General features: G+C 41.6%; 1 protein-coding gene across 1 annotated transcript in view; it reads right to left on the bottom strand.

Annotated features, from left to right (window-relative positions):
- Positions 1-27: 27 nt before the first annotated feature.
- Positions 28-22,906, bottom strand: part of CUNH11orf80 (chromosome unknown C11orf80 homolog) — a 97,383-nt gene continuing 74,504 nt past the window's right edge. The window contains exons 10-15 of the mRNA XM_035013363.1: positions 21,699-21,820; positions 20,624-20,734; positions 18,566-18,664; positions 4,617-4,692; positions 352-539; positions 28-259 (exon numbers count right to left, since the gene is read on the bottom strand). Coding sequence (XP_034869254.1) covers positions 194-259; positions 352-539; positions 4,617-4,692; positions 18,566-18,664; positions 20,624-20,734; positions 21,699-21,820 — 662 coding nt within the window. The 3' untranslated portion in view covers positions 28-193. The remainder of the gene's footprint in view (positions 260-351; positions 540-4,616; positions 4,693-18,565; positions 18,665-20,623; positions 20,735-21,698; positions 21,821-22,906) is intronic.

Genomic DNA, 22,906 nt, shown 5'->3' with positions numbered 1-22,906 from the left:
CCCGCGCGTGCCGGAAGCGCGGACGACGTCATCCGGCAGCGCGGGCGCCCCGCCCTGACCCCGCCCCCAACACTGAAGCAGAGGCGGCGCGCGCCGAGCAAGTTTATTGAACAGACAGCATGCGGCGCCAACAGCTGCGGGGGAGTCGTGGAAGCCCGGGGCTTGGGGTTGGGGGCGGGTGGGACTCCCCAGCTTAGGGCTCAGGGCCGGGACTCAGCCACTCGGATAGATTGGAGACCTCCTGCTGCCAGAGCGAGTCCTGCGGGAGGAAAGGGAGCCCGGAGTGAGGACCCTTCGACAGCGGCCGTCTCCGCCTTCCCGGTGCGCCCTCCCCTGCCCTCGCCCGGTTACCTCCAGGCCGCCCCCGGGGCTCCCCCTGCTCCCGCTAGGCGTCAGGGAGGGCCCCGTGGGCTTCGTGCGGCACGCGGCAGCCTCTGACGGGCTCCGGGTACTGGCAGAGTGGAAGGCCCGCGTCTCCTCCATGCCCTGCCGGAGGCAGCCCCTCTTGAGCCTCTTGTTTTCCACTTGCCCGCTGGTCCCTAGGCGAAAACAAGCCCATTTTTGCGCCTACGGCCCGTGCTAGAAAGACCCTTGGGGCAGAAGAAAGGGGGGAACTGGTCCCGGCTCTTCTTGCCCCCCCACCTCAAATTCCTTGCAGGCAGGTCCAGATCAAAACGCAGCTCCGGGCCTTAAGGCTGAGGCAGCGGAATGGTTTCAGTCCTCACTTGGGGCTCACGCCCACTCATTCACTGCACACAGATTTCTCATGGAGTCCAGCTCCTCCCTCCCTGACAAGCTGTGATTCCCCCTGCCCGAAAGCCAGCCTCACCTCTCCCTTCGTAGCTCACAGTACGTTGAGCAGTGCCCATTAACTGATGGACTTGTGCAAATTTAAAGTGAGTTTGTACCCATAGATTCCGTCTGAGCAGGTCCTGAGAATGTAGCTCAATGAGCTGTTTCTGGGTGAGGCTCACAAATGCTAGGAGGAATGCAGAAGTGTGTACAAAGCCCAGGGACAGAACACAGAAAGAGGCTGCTAATCATCCCTAGAGGTGAAGAAAGTTTCCCTGAGATGTCTGAGCTGGGTTTTTAAAGGATGAAGAGAAATATGCCAGACCAACAAGGGAAAGGAAAGGAATTCTAGGTGGAAAGATGCAAATACCCAAAGACATTAATTAGTATCCCACATAAAATGCAAAATGGTGGGGGGCGTCTAGGAGATGAATCTGAAAGGGTTAGTAGGAATCAGAGAAGACTAAGAAATGGATTTTTATCTGTAGAAAATAGGCAGTGAAGAATTTTAATAAGCACTGGAGATGTATTGTTAATTTTGTATTTTAGATTATTCTGTCAGGTGTGGCTTAGAGTCAAACTAGAAACAGGAAGACCTTGGGGTGTCTGGGTGGTGCAATTGGTTAAGCATCTGACTCTTGGTTTCGGCTCAGGTCGTGATCTCAGGGTCATGAGGTGGAGCCCCACATGGGGTTCTGTGCTCAGCGTGGAATCTGCTTAAGACTCTCCCTCTCCCCCTACCCCCTGTGCATGCAGGCACGTGTTCTCTCGCTTTCTCAAATAAATAAATCTTAAAAAAAAAAAAAAAGGAACATGAAGACCTCAAGAGCCCCAGAGAGTGAAGGCAGCAGGAATGGATGGAGGCACCACCAGGTTAAGAAGTATATCCATGAGGGCGCCTGGGTGGCTCAGATGGTTAAGCATCTGCCTTCGGCTCAGGTCATGATCCCAGGGTCCTGGGATCGAGTCCCGCATTGGGCTTCCCGCTCCTTGGGAGCCTGCTTCTCCCTCTGTTTCTCTCTCTCATGAATAAATAAATAAAATCTTAAAAAAAAAAAAAAAGTATATCCATGAGGCCAAACCAACAGGCCTTGGTGAGAGATTAGGTGTGATACAGGAGAATGAGTGGCATCTTGAATGAATCTCATTTCAGATGTGAAAAACTGGATGGGTAGTGGTGCTATTAATCCTGACCGAGGGGGGCGCCTGGAGGCTCACATTTGAGTGTCTGCCTTTGGCTCAGGTCGTTGGAATCGAGTCCCGCACTGGGCTCCCTGTTTTGACGGGGAGGATGCTTCTCCCTCTGCCCCTCCCCGCTGCTTGTGCTCTCTCACCCTCCCTCTCTCATAAATAAAATCTTAAAAAAAAAAAAAATGCCTGACAGGTAGGACCATGCGACCTCCACATGGAGCTGCTTAGTGAGCAGATAAATCTCCCATCTGGCACTCAAGAGAGGCCTGGGCTAGTCATGCCAACTGGAAAGTCTTGAGCTCCAGAGGCAAGGTTCAATGCCTGGGCTGGAAGAGAGCAGCTAGGGAAGGAGTGCTGTACAAGCACCGTTTAGGGGGTGGCCAAAGGAAGCTGGCTGAAGAGAAAGATCAGAGGGGAGATGAGGTGAGTCACAGTCTTTTAGTGCTGAATTCTGTAAATAGTTCAGGCACAGTAAAGATAAATGTACAATTTGGTACTTATGAAGTCTTCCCAAACAAGAGACCTTGCAGTGCAGACGCCACAAAGAAAGCAAGTGCCCTGGGTTAGAATTAGAGAATGGGAGGAAGAAAGGGAGAGGGTACAGCTTGCTTTTTTGAGAACCCTGGCTGAGATGTGATGGAGAGAAAGAGAAGTTGTTCAAGATCATGGGAGATTTTTTTAAGTACTGAGAGATTGCCCTGCTGAGGGGAGAGAACTCAGAAGAGAAACTAAAGGTGCAGAAGTGGTAGCTGATGCAAGTAGGTTCTGAGAAAGCAGTAGGGCTAATGCCACCCCTGAGCCTAGCAGGGATGGGGCCCCATGCTGAGAGTTTGGGCACTAAGTGTGAAGTAGGATGCTAAGTCAGTAGGCAGAAGCTGGGTAGACATTTTAAAGAATGGAGTAGCAACTGACAAGAAGGCCAGGAAGACGACATAAAGGACTGATAGCTAAGGGCTACCCAGTGAATAGACCGTGGATATATGGTGGCATCATCCAACTTTCAGTGAGTTTCTTTAGCAGAACTGCCCACGTGGGACATAGGATTGATGGTGACTAGAGCTGCAGCTTTATCAAGCAGAGAAGCTCACCCAGCCTTCCAGAGGGTTGCACCGGATTACATATACCTAGATTTTAAGGCTTATATTGCACAGTGGAAAAAGCATAGACTGAAATTCAGATTATCTGCCTGCAAAGCAACCTCTGAGCCTGGCTTGCCTCTTGTGAAATGGGACCAATGCTGCCCATGCCAAAGGGGACCACTGTCAGAGTGGTCACTGTGGGAAAGTCTAGCATCCCCCTGGGTCCACAGAAGGTGCTGGATAAAATGTTAATTTCTCCCTTCTAAAGAAAGGAAGAAATTCCTTTTTTACTCTTTTCACTGTATAAATACTGAATTGTATCCATTCTTTTAAATCTCCAAATCTATATTTATATAAATAGATTCTTTGCTTTATACAAGCCTTCACTGCAGGGTTCTCAGTAGCAACAGCCCCCACAACATTGCAAACAAGGCTCAACTGATAGAATGATTCAGGAGCACCTCTTAGGTCTAAGTCTGGACAACATGCAGCATGTTGTAGTTGTGACCTTGGAAGAGGAATTTTACCAACAAAGTATAGGTGCTAAAGTCAGTCCCCAAATTCCCTCAAGCCCAGGTACTGTTTTGACAGTGCATTCCTACTAGTCTTGGCTCTTGGAGACAGACTGGAGCCAGGCTACCTAGCTTTGAATTCTGGCTCTCCCATTTACTACCTGTGTGACCTTCAGTAATTTTACTGACATATCTGTAAAATGGGAATAGTAACACTACCTCAGAGGATTGTTTTGAGAATTAAGAGCATTAACGCATTTTAAAGCTCAGAATCGGGGTGCCTGGGTGGCTCAGTCAGTTAAGCGTCTGACTCTTGATTTCGGCTCAGGTCATGATCTCAGTGTTGTGAGATGGAGCCCGCATTGGGCTCTGCGCTCAGTGGGGAGTCTGCTTAAGTTTCTCTCTCTTCCTCTGCCCCTCCCCCCGTGCCTGCTACCCCTTCCCCTAAATCAATCAATCAATCAATCAATCTTTAAAAAAATCATTAAAACCTCAGAATAGAGCCTGGCACCTCACTACCAGGCTCAGGCACCAGTGGCCACGGTGATTTCCAGCCATACACACATCCTCTGCCACTGCTGGATCTGAAGGCTGTGTAAGTGTTGGAGGGAAGGGGGGGGGAACAACCAGTGTAATCATATCACACACAACAACTCCCCAAAACATACATCAAGGCTGAGGTGTTCTGCACCCAGGAGTAATCTCTAGAGCCCCAAACAGAGCAGTAACCAAAACCAGGAGAGCTGCATTATCAGCACTAATGATCGAGAAAAGACACAAAGGGGTGAACTGGATTCAGGGCCCTGCCCCTCCATGTACAACGATCTTTAACTGCACAAACTTTATGAGGAATTTCTAGTTCTATCATACCAGCTTTAGGGAGAGAATGCCCCCTGCTGCCCCAGAACACCCCTAGTGGCAGTGGGAGCCAACCAAATCCCAGGATTTTGCTGTGGTGGAAGATGCAGTTTGAAAGCTTGAAGTCAACATTTTTTACTTCTCAGCTTTGGTCCTGGGCTCACCTGAAAAGCTGAAACCTTACCTGCAAGGAGTTCCAGGCTGCTCTTTTCATGTGCATCCTCTGTGCTCTGCTCTGCATTTTTCTCTGGGAGCAGCTGCTTTAAAAATCAGAAGTACTAAGTGAGTGTTGCAGGAACATGAAAAAGCCCCAATGAGACAAGTGTGCCTGGTGGCTGTGTTGACCTCACAGGGCTGTCTTCCCTCACCTAGAACTCCCTCGTACTTGTTTCTGGCTCATGTGAGTCCCCGACCCAGCTCCAATCAAAGCTTCCTTCTGTCAGAGCCTTTGCAACCCATTCCAGGCACTCCAGGCATTTCCTTCCTCCTCCGAATTCTGGTCACCTGCTTACCATCTGCCTCTCCTTGGGCTCTGAAGATGCACTGCCTGCCCTTGTTTATCATTTTTGTTTGTGTGTTTTACACATTATTTTTTTAAAAGATTTTATTTATTTATTTAGGTATGTAGAGAGTACACACAAGTGGGTGGAAGGGTAGAGGGAGAGAGAGAATCTTAAGCAGGCTCCATGCCCAGCGCGGAGCCCGACGCAGGGTTCAATCTCACGACCCTGAGATCAAGACCTGAGCCAAAATCAAGAGTCAAACGATTGAGCCCCCCAGGCGCCCTATTTTCCACACTTTAAATTCCTTGAAAGGTAAGGTTCATTGTGCCTGCATCCCTTTACAGCTAGCATAGTGTACCTTGCACAGGGAAGTGCTCAACATGTAACTGCCTGAGGTCAAACCTGGGAGGCCACAGGGCACATTCTGTGGTCCTCTGTAGCCTTTCAAAGCCTTGCCACACTTGGTTTGATTTGGACAGAGAAACGAAAGTTCTTACTAAGATAAGAACCCAATCCTCCTAGCTTCTTGTTTTTCAAGAATACAAGTACATAAAAAGAGACCTCCTCTTCATGAAAATTAAAAACTTTTGTGCTTCAAAGGGTGCTATAATGCGAAAACTCAACCCACAAGAATGGGAGAAAATATTTACAAATCGTATCTGATAAGGGTGTTGTATTTAAAATAAAGATCTCTTATAATTCAACAGTAAAATAACAGCCTAATTAAAAATGGGTTTGGGGCACTTGGGTGGCTCAGTCGGTTAAGCGTCTGCCTTCAGCTCAGGTCATGATGCCAGGGTTTTGGCATCAAGCCCCACACTGCATCAGGCTCTCTGCTCAGCAGGCTCTCTGCTTCTCCCTCTCCCTCTGCCTGCCACTCTGCCTACTTGTGCTCTCTCTGTGTCAAATAAGTAAATAAAATCTTTTTTTAAAAAATGGGTTTGATAGGGGCGCCTGGGTGGCTCAGTCGTTAAGCGTCTGCCTTCGGCTCAGGTCATGATCCCAGGGTCCTGGGATCGAGCCCCGCATCGGGCTCCCTGCTCCGCGGGAAGCCTGCTTCTCCCTCTCCCACTCCCCTTGCTTGTGTTCCCTCTCTCACTTTGTCTCTCTGTCAAATAAATAAAATCTTTAAAAAAAAAAAAGGGTTTGATAGATTTGGAGACCTTTCTCCAAAGAAGAGATACAAATGGCCAACAAACCCATGAAAAGATGCTCAACATCATTATTCATTAGGGAAATGCAAATCAAAACCACTATGAGAGGGCACCTGGGTGGCTCAGTTGGTTAAGCGACTGCCTTCGGCTCAGGTCATGATCCTGGAGTCCCGGGATCGAGTCCCGCATCGGGCTCCCTGCTCGGCAGGGAGTCTGCTTCTCCCTCTGACCCTCCTCCCTCTCATGCTCTCTGTCTCTCATTCTCTCTGTCTCAAATAAATAAATAAAAATCTTTAAAAAAAAAAAAAAAAAACTATGAGACACTTTACACCCAGTAGGATGGTGGTGGTAGTAACAACAACAACAATAATAATAGACAATACTCGGAGGATGTGGAAAAATTGGAACCATTATACATTGCTGGTGGGAAAGTAAAATGGCCAGTTTGGAAAATAATTTGAAAGTTCCTCAAAAAATTAAACATAGTGGGGCATCTGGCTGGCTCAGTCAGTAAAGCGTGTGACTCTTGATCTCAGGGTTGTGAGTTCGAGCCCCATGTTGGGTGTAGAGATTACTTAAAGGTAAAATCTTTAAAAAAAAAAAAAAAAAGTTAAACACAGAGTTACCATATAACCCAGCAATTCTACTACGAGATATATAACCAAGAGAATTACAAACATATGTCCACCCATAAATGTTCACAGTATTACTCATAATCACCAAAAGTGCAAGTAACACAAATGTCCATCAACTGATGTACAGAAAAAATGTGGTATATCCATACAAAAGGGTATTATTCAACCATAAAAAGGAAACACTGTCACATGTTACAACACGGATGAATCTTAAAAACATTATGCTTAGTGAAAGAAGCCAAAGGCTACCTATTATGTGATTCCATTTACATGAAATACCCAGTATAGTCAAATCCATGGAGACAGAAAGTAGATTGGTGGTTGCCAGAGGATGGGAGGAGGGGAATTGGGACTGAGTACAAATAGGTACAGGGTTTCTTTTTGGCCTGATGGAGATATTGTGGAATTTAGTGGTGACTGTTGCACAACACAGTGAATATATTTAAAGCCACTGAATCCTACAATTTAAAATGGTAGATTTAATGGTATGTGAATTCTAACTCAAAAAGTACTCTTATCATGTATTATTTACTAAATCAAGTTTCAACGTCTAAGTACATTCCAAGGAACACAAAAGGGTAAAGATGGCCCTGATGGTGTGAAAAAAAGAAAGTCTCATGTAATAGACAAACCTTTCTCCTATCCTGAAACTGGCATCACCAAGGAAATAACCACACTCAGATTTAAGGCTCTCAGCCTTAGATGAATCTTGCATACCCTTCATTCATCATCAATCCCCCCAGATGAGACAGCCCAATCTCTGGGATACACCTCCTTGGATTTAACACTGTGAGACATTTGATTCTGGTCTACCCCCCACCCCCAGAAAACAATACCTTTCCTAACAAAACTACTTCCCTGTTACTGCTCTTATTTATTATGGGTTTATGTTCTCAGCTGCTACACACATCTGTGACACTAGCCCTGGAGAACTACTTTGTCTATTCCTTCATGGCCCACGTCCTTTGTGCCAACACCCCTAAATATTCACTCCAGGCATGGCCTTTTCCTATTCTATAAAACTCTAAATACATATTCTCTCATTTCTTCTACTTCTCCATAAACTATATAATAGCCATAGATTGTTTTACTCTATATTATTCAAGAGTTCAGCCATTCTACTTTATCTAATAAAAGTGGAAACTGGGGCGCCTGGGTGGTTCAGACAGTTAAGCGTCTGCCTTTGGTTCGGGTCATGGTCCCAGGGTCCTGGGATCAAGCCCCACATTGGGCTTTCTGCTGAGTGGGGAGCCTGCTTCTCCCTCTCCCTCTGCCTGCTGCTTTTCCTGCTTGTTCACCCTGTCAAAAATAAATAAAATCTTTAAAAAAATAAAATAAAAGTGGAAACTGAGGGACTGTCCAGGGGTAAAAGAATTTGACCTATCATCATTGATCTTGTAGTTTTTAGCTGAAGCCATTGGGTGCCACTCTTGTGCCACTAACAAGTTATTTATCATTAAAAGGACATCACCAGAGGGAAACAGTAATGATCTTGAGTGCAGAAGCAGAGGTTCTGCTCATGAGTGCCTCTGATCACTCATCTTCCCTGGGCTATATGGTGTGGAACATTCCTGTACCAGTCCTATATGGTAACAGTGTTACTAGGCTTTGGAACAAGGAGACCTCAGTGCAAAGCCTAGCCTTGACATTTGCTCACTATGGGATCCTGAGCAAATCAGGAAAGTTCTCTAACCAGTCTCTCCATCTATAAAATGGGAAAATTACAACCTATTTGTAGGATCTTTTTGATATTAAAGTGGAAATCTTGGCACAGATTAAGGATTCAATGAATGTTCCTTCCTTCCAAGACCTACGACCTTGAGTTCACTACCCATCTGCTAAATTAATTGGACTATGAATGGCCCTGAGGCTATGAGCTATCACTATGGCAACAGAATGGGGCAAAAGAGGGGAGATCATTTCCTTTTGCAATCTCACTAGGATATCAGAGAGGCCCAAGCAAAAGGTCTTCACAGGATGAAACATTTCTAGATCCCACCCATATATCCTAGGCCCTATGATAACGGCACATGCCTTACCCTGAACCCATCCCTAGAAATCTGAAGGTGTGGATGGCTATAGTGAATGCAACAGTGGCTCCCAAAAAGGTATGTCCGAGTCTTTACCCCCAGAACCTGTAAATGTGACCTTATTTGGAAAAAAAAGTTCTTTTCCAAAGTAATTAAGGATCTCAAGACAAGATCATCATGGATTTAGAGTAGGCCATAAATCCAATGACAGGTGTCCTTATAAAAGAGGCAGAGGGAAATTTGAGAGACACAGGAGAAAGGCCATGTGTTGAAGATTCAGGCAGAGACTGGAGTGTTGTGCCAAGGAACACCTGGAGCCACCAGAAGCTGGTAGGGGAATGGAAAGATTCTTAGAGCCTTTAGAGTTCTCCTAAAACCTTGATTTCAGACTTCTTTTTTATTATTTTTTTAAATAGGCTCCATGCTGGGCTTGAGATTAAGACCTGAAGTGCGATCAGACTCCAAAGCCTAACCAACTTAGCCACCCATGTGCCCCTGATTTTAGACTTCTGGACTCCAGAACCATGAGATAATAAATTTTTGGTTTTTAAACCATGAAGTTTGTGGAAATTAGTTTGTTCAAGTTGTGGGCAACAGATTTCCAAGTTGGAGGGAAACCAGCAAGAGTATTTGCAGTGAACTAGTTGAAGGGAATGGCAGATGCATTCCAAGGAATGGCTTCCTAGAAGGTACATAAAAGGTGTGGTGAAGGGAGCATTTATAGGGATTTCACTCCCATTCTCTAGCCTTTCTAACTATAAAGCAGAGGAGGATAAGCAAATTGATAAGATGCTGTGATCCTTGGGTGTCTAGGCACCTAAACTTCTCCATCTAATCAGGCAAAGAAATAGCAAAAGTGCAAAAGGACCTATTATTTTGTCAGAAACAGTATCTGTAATTTTTTATAGCAACTTTATTGGAATATAACTTACAAAAACTGCATTTATATAAAATGTACAATTAGGTAAGTTTGGGCATATATACGTATTTGTGAAACCATCACCCAATCAAGATAATGAACACATCCATCACCTTCAAAAGTATCCTCTGACCTTCATAATCATTCCCTCCAACTCTTTTACCTATCTTTAAGCAACCACTAATCTGTAAGTAAAGATTAGTTGGCATTTTGAAAATTTTTATATAAATGCAATCAAACAGTATATCCTTTTGTATTTAAGGCTTTTCTTTTTCCTGGATGCTATCATACCTGATCCAATATTTCAAGGTTTTTCATTCAGCATGGCTATTTAGAGATTCACCCATGCTATTGTGTATATCAACAGTTCATTCCTTTTATTGCCAAGTAGTATTCCATTGAATGAACCATTTACTTATCCATTTACCTGTTGACACTGGGTTGTTTCCAGTTTGGGGTTACATGACAGAGGTGCCATGAACATTAGTATATAAATTTTTGTGTGGATATATGTTTTCATTTCTCTTGGATTAATACTTAGAGGAGCAGAATGGCTGGATATGATGTATATATTTAACTATTTAAGAAACTGCCAAAATGTTCTCCAGAGTGATTGTACCACTTTTTATTCCTACAAATAGGGGATAAGAGTTCCAGTTCTTCCACATCCTTGCCAATACGTGGTATGGTCAGTCTTTTCATTCCAGATAGGTGTGAAATGTGCTTCTAACTTGCATTTTCCCTAATGACTAATGTTAAGCATCTTTCTCGTACGTTTATTTGCTGTTTGTGTATCTTCTTTTGTGAAATGTGTGTTCAAATCTTGTGCCCATTTTAAAAAGTGGGTTTTCTTATGCTTAAGTTTTAAGAGTTTTAAAATAGTCTCAATATTAAGGTAAGGTTTTTAACTATAAATTCAATTTCTTTAATAGACACAGGTATAATAGACCAGGTATATAGAGCTATTTCTTCTTTTTTTTTTAAGATTTTATTTATTTGAGAGAGAGAGCGAGCGAGCACGCGTGCACATGAGCAGGGAGAAGGAGCGGGAAGGGGCAGAGGGAGAGGGAGAAGCAGACTCCCCACTGAGCAGGGAGCCTGATGAAGGCTCTGGGATCATGACCTGAGCTGAAGGCAGATGCCTAACCGCTGAGCCACCCAGGTGCCCCAAGAGCTATTTCTTCTTGAGTGAACTTTAGTAATTTCTGTCCTTCAAGGAATTTGTCCATTTAATCTAAGTTGTCAAATTTCCTGATATGATATTTAACATTTAACATATGGTAACATTTAACATTGTTTATAATAGCCCCTGATAGTCCTTTTATTTTTATTTTTATTTTTTTTAAGATTTTGTTTATTTGCGAGAGAGAGAATGAGAGACAGAGAGCATGAGAGGGAGAAGGGTCAGAGGGAGAAGCAGACTCCCTGCTGAGCAGGGAGCCTGATGTGGGACTCGATCCCAGGACTCCAGGATCATGACCTGAGCCGAAGGCAGTCACTTAACCAACTGAGCCACCCAGGCGCCCCCTGATAGTCCTTTTAATATCTGATTGTCACTTCTCTAATTCCCATAGTAGAAATTTGTATCTTCTCTCTTTTATCCTGATTCGTCTGGCTAAATGTTTATCAATTTTATTAATCCTCTCAGGGCATCTGGGTGACTCAGTCGTTAAGCATCTGTCTTTGGCTCAAGTCATGATCCTAGGCTCCTGGGATCGAGCCCCGCATCGGGCTCCCTGCTCAGCGGGAAGCCTGCTTCTCCCTCTCCCTCTCCCCCTGCTTGTGTTCCCTCTCTCGCTATCTTTCTCTGTCAAATAAAGAAATAAAATCTTGAAAAAAAATTTTTATTAATCCTCTCAACAAACCACCTTTAAGTTTCATTGATTTTTCCCTACTGCTTTTCTGTTTTCTATTTTACTGACTTCCACTCTGACTTTATTATTTCTTTTTTTAAGATTTTATTTATTTAGGGGCACCTAGGTGGCTCAGTCGTTAAGCGTCTGCCTTCGCCTCAGGTCATGAACCCAGGTCCTGGGGTCGAGCCCCGCATTGGGCTCCCTGCTCAGCCAGGAACCTGCTTCTCCCTCTCCCACTCCCCCTGCTTGTGTTTCCTCTCTAGCTGTCTCTGTCAAATAAATCTTTAAAAAAAAAAAAGATTTTATTTATTTATTTGACAGAGAGAGACAGCAAGAGAGGGGACACAAGCAGAGGGAGTGTGAGAGGGAGAAGCAGGCTTCCCGCGGAGCAGGGAGCCCGATGCGGGGCTCAATCCCAGGACCCTGGGATCATGACCTGAGCCGAAGGTAGACGCTTTTAACGACTGAGCCACCCAGGCGCCCCATGACTTTATTATTTAATTTCTTCTGTTTAATTTGTGTTTAATTTGCTCTTCTTGTTCTAGTTTAAGTTGAAAGCTGAGATCATTGATTTGGGACCTTTTCCTTTCCTAACACAGGCATTTTTCTCTCTAAGTACTGCTTTAGAGACAGCTCACAGATTTTGATAATTTGCATTTCTATTTAAATTAAAATATTTTTCTAATTTCTCTTTTGATTCTGTGTTTGACACATGGGTTATTTATAAGTGTTATTTAATTTCCAAATATTTGGAATTTTCTAAATATCTTTCTGTCATTGATTTTACTTAAATCCTACTGTGGTCAAAAACATACTTTATATGGGGCGCTTGAGTGGCTCAGTCATTAAGCGTCTGCCTTTGGTTCAGGTCATGATCCAGGGTCCTGGGATCAAGCCCCATATCAAGCCCCATATCGAGCCCCATATCGGGCTCCCTGCTCTGCAGGAAGCCTGCTTCTCCTTCACCCACTCCCCCTGCTTGTTTTCCTGCTCTCGCTGTGTCTCTCTCTGTCAAATAAATAAATAATCTTTTTAAAAAATACTTTATATGACTTGAATTCTTTTAAGTTTATTGAGATGTATTTGATGGCTCAGAATATTGTCTATCTTGTTAAATGTCCCTTTTGTTCTTGAGAAGAATATTCTGCTGTGGTTGGGCAGGGTGTTTTATGAATGTCACTCAGGTCTAGTTAATTCATAGTGTTACTTAAGATTTCCATAGACTTACTGATTTTCTGTCTATTGTTCTATCAATTGTTAACAAAAGTATGTTGAAATTTCCAAATATAATTGTGGATTTGTCTATTTCTCCTTACAATTCTACCAGTTTTCTTCATTTATTTTAAAGTTCTCTCAAAAGTTTCATGAATGGGGGCACCTGGGTGACTCAGTCAGTTAAGCATCTGCCTTCAGCTCAGGTCGTGATCTCAGGGTCCTGGGATCAAACCCCGCATCAGGCTCCCTGCTCAGTGGGGAGTCTGCTCGTCCCTCTCCTTCTGCTCCTCCCCTCCACTCATGCTCTCTCTCTCAAATATATAAAATCTTAAAAAAAAAAAACCCACTTTCTTAAAAAAAAGTTTCATGAATATTTGGGGCTATTATCTTCATTACACTGTACTCACTGTATGGAATTCATCATTATGAAATGACCCTCTTTATCCCTAGTAATACTGTTTGCTCTGAAATCTACTTTATAGCCTCTTCAGTGTTTTTTATTTTTATTTTTTTTATTTATTTGACAGAGAGAGACACAGCAAGAGAGGGAACACAAGCAGAGAGAGTGTGAGAGGGAGAAGCAGGCTTCCCACGGAGCAGGGAGCCCGATGTGGGGCTCGATCCCAGGACTCTGGGATCATGACCTGAGCTGAAGGTAGATGCTTAACGACTGAGCCACCCAGGCACCCCATCAGTGTTCTTTTCTTTAGATTTTGTTTTGTTTTGTTTTAAGTAATCTCTACACCCAACATGGGGCTCAAATTTACAATCCTGAGATCAAGAGTTACATGCTCTACCAGCTGAGCCAGCCAGGTACTCCTCTTCAGTGCTCTTTTTATTAGTGATATAATATATATCTTAAACATGGTATATCTTTTTCTATCCTTTTACATGGTCTATTTTTGTCTTTATTTTTTATTTTTTTAAAGATTTTATTTATTTATTTGACACAGAGAGAGAGAGGAATCACAAGTAGGCAGAGTGGCAGGGAGTGGCAGAGGGAGAAGCAGGCTCCCCGCTGAGCAAGGAGCCCGATGTGGGACTCGATCCCAGGACCCGGGGATCATGATCTGAGCTTAAGGCAGACGCTTAATGACTGAGCCACCCAGGCGGCCCTATTTCTGTCTTTATTTTAAAGTGGATTCTTATAGGCAGCATATAGTTCTCTTGCTTTATTCAATCTAACAATCTCTGCCTTTTAATGTAAATAGTTGTAAAGACCATTTACATTTAATACGATAATTGATATGGCTGAGTTTAAATATATCATCTTGCTAACTGCTTTCTATTTGTCTCATCTGTACTTTGTTCTCTTTACTTCTTCTTCCTCTTTTTGATTATTTTTAAAAACAGACTTTATTTCTTAGACCAGTTTTAAGTTTATAGCAAAACTGAGCAAAAGGTACAGAGATTTCTCATATGCCCTCTGCTCCACATATGTATAGCCTCTCCCATTATCAACATCCCCCATCAGAGTGGTACATTTGTTACAAATGATAAACCTACATTGACATATCATTATCATTCAAAGTCCATAGTTTACATTAGGGGTTACTCTTAGTATTGTACATTCTATGGCTCTGGACAAATGTATAGTGACATGTACACACCATTACAGAATCATAAAGAGTAGTTTCACTGCCCTAAAAGTCCTCTGTGCTTTGTATATTAATTCCTCCTTTCCCTTTAACTCCTGGAAATCACTGATCTTTTTACTGTCTCCATAGTTTTGCCTTTTCCTGAATGTCATATGCTTGGAATCATATAGTATGTAACCTTTTCATATTGACTTCTTTTATTTAATAATATGCCTTTAAGCTTCCTCCATGTGTTTTCATGGCTTGATGGCTCATTTCTTCTTAGTGTAAAATAATATTCCATTGTCTGGATGTGCCACAGTTCATTTATCCATTCACCCGCTGAAGGACATCTTGGTTGCTGCCAAGTTTTAGCAATTATTAAGAAAGCTGCTATAAACATCTCTGTGCAGGTTTCTATGTGAATCTAAGTTTTAACTCCTTTGGATAAATACCAAGGAGCATAATTATTGGGTCACATGGTAAAGAGTATGTTTAGTTTTTTAAGAAACTACCAAACTGCCTTCCAAAGCAGTTGTATCATCTTGCATTCCCACCAGCAATGAATGAGAGTTCCTACTGTTCCACATCCTTGCCTCTCCCATTATAGTATTTGGTGTTATTAGTGTTCTGGATTTTGGTGATCATAATAGGTATGTAGGGATATCTCATTGTTTTAATTTGCATTTCCCTGATGACATATGATGTGGAGCATCTTTTCATGTCCTTATTTGCCATCTTGTGTCTTCTTTGGTGAGGTGTCTGTTAAGGTTTTTGGCCTGTTTTAAAATTTTTTTAATTGTGAGTTTTAAAAGTTCTTTGTATATTTTGGATAACAGTCTTTTAACCTTATGTGTCTTTTGCAATTATTTTTTCCCAGTCTGTGGCTTGTCTTCTCATTCTCTGGAGGGCTGAATATTTTTTACGACTCCATTTTATCTCCTTTCTTGGCTCAATAGTTGCAACTCCTTGTATTATTTTGATGGTTCCTTTCATCTTTAACTTACCAGTCTACCTTCAAGTAATATTATACCACTCCACATACAGTATAAGTCCTTACAACAGTATATTTCCATTTTTCTCCTCCTGGTTTTTGTGCTGTTATCATACAGTTTACTTCACCATAGGTTATAAACCTCACAATACATTATTGCTATTTTTGTTTTTAAAAGTTAATTATGTTTTGGGGCACCTGGGTGGCTCAGTCGTTAAGCGTCTGCCTTCAGCTCGGGTCATGATCCCAGGGTCCTGGGATTGAGCCCCACATTGGGCTCCCTGCTTGGCAGGAAGCCTGCTTCTCCCTCCCCCACTCCCCCTGCTTATGTTCCCTCTCTCGCTGTCTCTCTGTCAAATAAACTCTAAAAAAAAAAAAAAAAGTTAATTATGTTTTAAAGAGATTAATAAGAAAAAAGTCTTTATATTTATCCATGTAGTCGCCATTTTCAGTACTCTTCATTTCTTTGTGTAGATTCAGGTTTCCAGCTGGTATCACTTTTCTTCTACTTGAAGGACTTCCTTTACATTTCTCATCTGATAATGAATTCTTTCAACTCCTTATGTCAGAAAAAGTCCTTATTTCATCTTTCTTTTTTAAAAGATATTTTTGTTAGGTAAAGAATCCTAGGTTGAAGGCTTTTTCTTCAGTACTATAAAGATGTTGCTCTGTTTTCTTCTAGCTTATACTGTTTCTGATGAGAAATTTTCTGTAATGTTTATCTGTTTCCTTGTAAATAAGCTTTCCCCACCTGTTTGCTTTTAAGATTTTCTCTTTACCAATGGTTTTAACCAATTTAATTATGATGTGTCTTGGTGTAGTTTTGTTTCTTGGGCTTGGTGTTTCTTAAGATTCTTAGATCTGTTGGATTTATAGATTCCATCAAATTTGGAAAAATTTCAGCCATTTTTCGCTCAGATATATTTTCTGCCTCCACTTCTTCTTCAGATTCCCCAATTATACATATATTTAGGCTACCTGAAGCTGTCCCATAACTCACAGATGTTCTATGTTTTATTATTATTTGTAAAGAAATCTCACCCTTTTAATTAACTAATTATTTTTGAGGGAGAGCTTGCACGTGTATGAGTGGTGGGGTGAGTGGAGTGGGGAGGGGTGGGACGGAGAAGGAATCTTTTTTTTTAACAGATTAAGTTATTTTATGTTATTTATTTATTTTTATTATGTTTAGTTAGCTAACATATAGTACATCATTAGTTTGTGATGGAGAGAATCTTAACCAGACTCCATGCTGAGCATGGAGCCCAATGAAGGACTCAATCTCATGACCCTGACATCACTACCTGAGTCAAGATCAAGAGTCAGATGCTTAACTGACTGAGCCACCCAGCTGCCCCTACTGTTGTTGTTGTTGTTGTTATTATTATTATTTTAAATCTCTGTGTTTCATTTCAGATAGTTTCTACTGCTATGTGTTTCTCCTTAAGTGTCCAATGTGCCATACGTACTATTCAGTGTAATGTCCACCTTGGAGACATCAGAGTTTTCATCTTTACAGTTCATTTTGGGTCTTTTTTATACCTTCCACACTATACTTAATATGTTCAGTTTTTCCTCTAGCTTCCTGAACATATGGAATACATTATAATAATAAATCTTTTAATGTCTTTGTCTACTAATTCTATCTTCTGTGTCAGTTCTGGATCAGTTTTGATTCAATGATTGATTGATCAACTGACTTGGGTTTTCTCTTCATTGTGGGTTGAATATTCCTGGCTTCTCACCATGCCTGTTAATTCTGATTGGATGCAAGGCACTGTGAATATTACCGTGATGGGCGCTATTATTTCTAATAGTCCTATAAATATTCGTGACCTTTGTTCTGTGATGCTATTGAATTACTTGGAAACAATTTGATTCCTCTACATCTTGCTTCTGCTTTTAAGCTTTGTTAGGCAGGACCAGGGGAGTGTTTTTATTAGGCAGAGGTTTAATTTTTCTCCATTTCCAAGGCAAGTCCCTTCTTAGTATTCTACATGATGTTCCATAAATTATAAGGCTTTCTTCTCTGGTTGATGGAAATATGCACTATTCCTGGCCCCGTGTAAACTCTATTATTCGCTTTAATCCTTCTAGTCGGTTCTTTACCTGAATAGTTTCTTCACAAGAATGAGCTGATTCATTCTCATCTGAATAAAAGAGAAGGAACCCTGCAGATTCCCAGAATTCTCTCTCTATGGAGCTCTCTCTTTTCTGGTACTCTACCCTGAAAACTTTAGCTGCCTTGGCATCCTGGAACTCCCAGGTTCATCTATTCAACTCAGGGAGACCACTAGGCTTTGCCTAGATACCTTCTCCTTGTTCAATGGCCTCTGTACTTTCTCTAGGCAGTATGTTAGGGTAATCCTAGGGCTCACTTCACTTCATTTATTTTCCATGTCTCAGGAAAGACTATTCTATTCATTGATGCCCAATGTCTTGAGAACCATTGTTTTATATGTTGTGTCTGGATTTTTGTTATTTCAGTCAGGAGAGTAAATCTAGTTCCTGTCACTCCATCTTGGCCAGAAGCCACTGTATAATAATATCACCCGTGATCTCCTTTATTTTCTCATATTATCCTTTAGTTCCACAAAAGCCAGTCCTACCGATTGGAGCAAAGAGAGCCAGAGAGTGGGCTTTACTTGGAACACCATTATCAGCTATACCTGGAATCTGGAGATCTAGAGAATTTCCCAGCTACGATTCTTTCACTCATTAGAGGAGTCTGTCACAAAACCAGATGAAGCTGTTTGAGCTCCTTGAGGGTGGAGACCCCAACTAATGCAATTCTCTATCTCCAGCATCCAGAAAGGTGAATAAAGTATGGTTTTGATTAGACAAAACTAAACATAAATACTTCACTGTATCATCACCACTGTAATGGTAGCTATGTGCTCAGCACTCTACATACATTATTTTATTCAAACCTCACAACAATCATTTTAGGTATGCATCATTCCTATTTTATTGATAAAGAAACTAAGGCTTAGAAAGATTAAATAGCTTTCACAATACTACACAACTAGTTAGTGGCAGAAATGGAATTTGAGCAACATCTAGCCATGCTCTTGATCTCTGTGTAATACTATATTCTATAAAGTTTTCCTAAACCATAGGCTTCCTCGCTGAAAGCTAACCTCAGATTGTGCAATCTAAAGTACCTGCACCTAACTACCCTGTATTCAGAGTTCCCACACATCAATATGGAAGATTTCCACCAAAGTACTGATTATTACTTTATACTTACCTGCTTCATCTCACATGAGCAGTAGGGAAGAAATCGGTGCCGGGTGATCTCATGAAATGATTTATGCAGTTTGGTCCCAAACTCTTGAGTGTCAGCTGCCTAAAATGGGTCAGAGATGAAACATGCTGAATTCCAGTACTGGAAACCAAAAGGAAGGTACCCACAGGATATGGGAAGAGGATGAGACAAATAGGAAGGCAAACCACTGACATCCCTCATGTTATGTTAGGAGTATCCTTAACTCCTATGGATACAGGAGTAGAGAGAAGGCCTGGGATACATGGCATGAGATAGGTAGTTGTGGCTCCTAGGTCTTCCAATTTCTGTTACCTAAGCAAGATCTTTCACACAAGGCCTTTGTTCTCCTATCTCTATAGGAAATACATATCCCAGAGATCTATCTGTTCATAAAGGGGTTATATAAACTGCTTTCCTCTAAAACAAGTTCCAGGAGAGCAGAGGTTCCACTATATTCAACTAAGGCTGATATAAGAACTTCCCCTCAGATAAGGTTTTTAGGGAAGAAAGGAAGAAGATAATAGCATCCATAAGGAATGGGTAATAACCTCTACATTTTAGTAGAATTGCAGGATATTAAAGGGGACAAGAGTAATCACCTAATACACTAATTTTATAGATGAGAAAACTAAAATCCAAAAAGAAGTGACCCACCTAAGATCTCATGGCTTATTAATACAAAAGTTAGGGCTGACCTTAGGATTGCCAATGTAGCATTCTTCTCATTACCCTGTGCTATCCACATGACCCAGAAAGCTGAAGCTGTAGGATGCACTAGATTATAAAGGTGTTACACTCTTAGACCTAGTAAATCCACTTATAGAAATTTATTCTAGGAAATAATTCAGAGGAAGCAAGATATCACACAGAGGTATTAACTGAAATACTATCTATATTGGCAAAAAGAATATAAGCAACTTAAATGCCTCTCATTAAGGGAATGGTTTATTAAATTAGATTAAACCAATGGAGTAGAACTGGGTAACTGATACAAATTTTAAAACAGCTGAAATGGGGAAATGTCAAATTATATATGAATATAGAATTCTTCAGTTATAACTATACAATATAACTTGAGAAAATATGCAAAAATTTTTAAATACAGTGATAAATATTATTAGCTATTATTTTAAATTTTGAATGTATTACACTATTTTTTCAAGAAAAAAGTACAAAAAAAATAAAGCAACAGACATGGAATGAATGGGTCACCCCACTGATAATACCAATTGGTCAGCACACATTCCTAAAAGGAAAGAAACTAATATTTATTCAGAACCTACCATGTGCTATGCATGTTCACACTTAGCCCTCACCCTCGTAATAACCTTTTGACGTACTATTATTTTTTCCAATTTATAGATGAAGCTCAGAAAAATTAAGTACAGGCCTTAGTCCACATAGCCAGTAAGTAAATGAGCCAAGAACTGCACTCAGGTCTCTGATTTCAATTGTTACACTATTCCATACTGCCAAATATGTGTAATACTTAAGGCTACTCAGTTATTTCCAATGTTTTCTGTCACCATGAGGTAACAAAACATTCTTCAATAAGAAACTGGGAATCACTGTCTAGTCTTAGCTCTAACTGTAACTAGCTATGTGACCTAAAGCAAGCAGAAATTTTAGATAACTTATTTTCTCATTTATAAAATAGTACACATGTAACTATCCATTCAATAAATTTTTTTTTTTTTAAAGATTTTATTTATTCATTTGACAGAGAGAGACACAGCGAGAGCGGGAACACAAGCAGGGGGAGTGGGAGAGGGAGAAGCAGGCTTCCCGCTGAGCAGGGAGCCCGACGTGGGGCTCGATCCCAGGACCCTGGGATCATGACCCGAGCCGAAGGCAGACGCTTAACGACTGAGCCACCCAGGCACCCCTCAATAAATATTTCTTAAAACACCACAAGTCTGTGGTGTTTTAGTAGGGTAAAATGAAATAATGTTTCTAAAAGCTCTGTACATAATACTACATTAGGAAGTAGAATGTCATTAAAACCCTGGCACTTTTAAGCAGCCCCAATCTCCTACTAACTTGAAGGGCACGGAGACAGATCTTTCGGAAGTTACTGCTGGTGCTTCCAGTCACGATACTCATTATGGAATTCACAGCCACTGAGAGTGAGACCTGCAATTTCTGATGATCCTAAGGAACATAATAAGGAGAGATGGCAGTTTATAATAATCCCAAGCTGCTGGTTCAGAGAATCCCAAAGGAATCAAAGATTTCAGTAACAGCAGGATTTCAACAACTCTTCCCCCTCCATAAACAATACTTACTGAGATCATGCCATATAAAGGACACTTAGGGATTGAAAAATGTTCTCCTCTTTTACAGAGATGACTTATTGACACAGACACATTCAGAAAAGATAAGCCATGAGACACTAGGCAATAAAATAGATGCGCTTACTATTAAAAAAAAGCTTTAAACTTTGCTCTCTTAGTGTGGTTTTTTCCCTGAAAGGGGGGCTACATGAAGTTAAGAAATATGTTACCAAAAGTATAAAGGATAGAGGAAATCAGTAAGTCAGATAAGAAGAGAAAATGATGGGGTGCCTGGGTCGATCAGTTGGTTAAGCCTCTGCCTTCAGCTCAGGTCATGATCCTGGAGTCCCAGGATCAGGATCCCTGCTCAGCAGGAGTCTGCTTCTCCCTCTCCCCTGCTCCCCCCACCCCCGCTCATGCTCGCTTGCTCTTTCTTGCTCACTCTCTCTCTCAAATAAATAAAAATCTTTAAAAAAGAGAGAGAAAGTGATGTTATAAAGCATTAGAAATGAGGGAAGAATCTAAGATTTAGTGAAGCAGTAGCTCCAGAAGTATGTGTGGGAAGGGAAGACAGATAAGGAAAAGGCTCATTATTAGTCATTTTTCTCTATTATTTTGTCCCTATTTACTCAAATTCACCTATTAGGAGGTAAGACTATGCAAGCTGGTTACAGTGACATATCCTAAGTTAAAGCTTGAGTTCCTAGGCTAGAGGCAATGTAAGGATCAGCCAAGGTGACAAAAGAGGAAGAGGCATTAAGGGAGGAAGGGCCCTCAGGCTGTCATATCCTCTAGTTCTTTTTCTTAGAGTAGGAGACAAGGAGTTATGAATTTCTTATTACCTTGGTAGCCTGGTGATGCTGTTCCAAGGCCTGGTCCACGGCAACCTGGATGGAATCCTGCACTACACTGTGGCTCTCCGTGAGAATGGCACTGAGATGAGTGGTGAGCAAGGTGTGGACTCCTAGGGGGAGGGAAAATATTGGTAACCTTGAATGAGAATGGCCACTTCAAGACTGCTGTTATGCGCTGTGAGTCAGGAATGAGAAAGAGGCTTCTTGGAAGAAGAGACCACTTTTGCCTATCCACAAATAATTACTTTTTTAGACCAACCTCCCCCCCCAAAAAAAACCCACCCAATTTCACTTACAAATGAAAGAGACTTCACAAATTAAATGTGAAGGTTGACATTACTTTTGAAGAAACAAGTGAGGGATCCTGTTTAATTCATATCAGAAACAGAAATATATACCACATACTACAAACAGTGATACTGGTGACTCCCAATGGATAGGAGGAGGAGGAAGAGAAAAAGGAAAGGCCTGTTGGAGAATGTCTACCCTACACCTTCCTGTGTGAGCATCACTGTTGTGAGCCACTGTTACTGTCAGGGTCTCAATCCTTTCACATACGCCGTGATACAGAAAAAGTTAACACTCAACAACGATGACTCTGAGACTGCTGGTATAAGGGTCTTTTTAAATGGGGGCTATTTCTGATAAAGTAACCACAGGCACTACCACTCAGAAGAAAAGCTAACAGGTAAGAGTGATAGGCAAAATATGTCATCCAACAATAGGTTAGCATTGATGACCTGGAGACAACAGACACGGGAAGACAAATTCACTTTACACCTGAGAAAATACTCCTTAGTTAACCTTTCCTTTTTCAGTGTTTTTCTATTCTTCCCTGAATAGTCTGTTCAAAGGCACTATGGTGAAGCAGCCTACAGCTGGCTGGCTTGTCTCAGGGCTGCATTAAAAATGCAAACCAGAAGGTACATTTTCTACCACAACGCGCCATGATGCTTTCCCAGAAAGGAATGTAAAATGTGGTCTGCTCAAAAGGGGTCTGAAATTGGAGTCTGGAGAACACAGATTCTAGAGTGAATTCTACCTCTAACTTGTGGTGACCAAGTCCCTTCACTTTTCTCACTTCAAAACTAAAATTGGCTTTATACCACCTGCTCTCACAGGCATGTTGTGCAGATACACTGGGATAATATATATGAAGTGTTTTGAAATGTACATTGCAATATTCAAAGGGAAAA

The sequence above is a fragment of the Mirounga leonina genome, unplaced genomic scaffold, assembly GCF_011800145.1.
Source record: "Mirounga leonina isolate KUSES-001 unplaced genomic scaffold, KU_Mleo_1.0 Mir_166, whole genome shotgun sequence".
Classification (NCBI taxonomy): domain Eukaryota; kingdom Metazoa; phylum Chordata; class Mammalia; order Carnivora; family Phocidae; genus Mirounga; species Mirounga leonina.
This window is presented reverse-complemented; position numbering and strand designations above follow the sequence as displayed.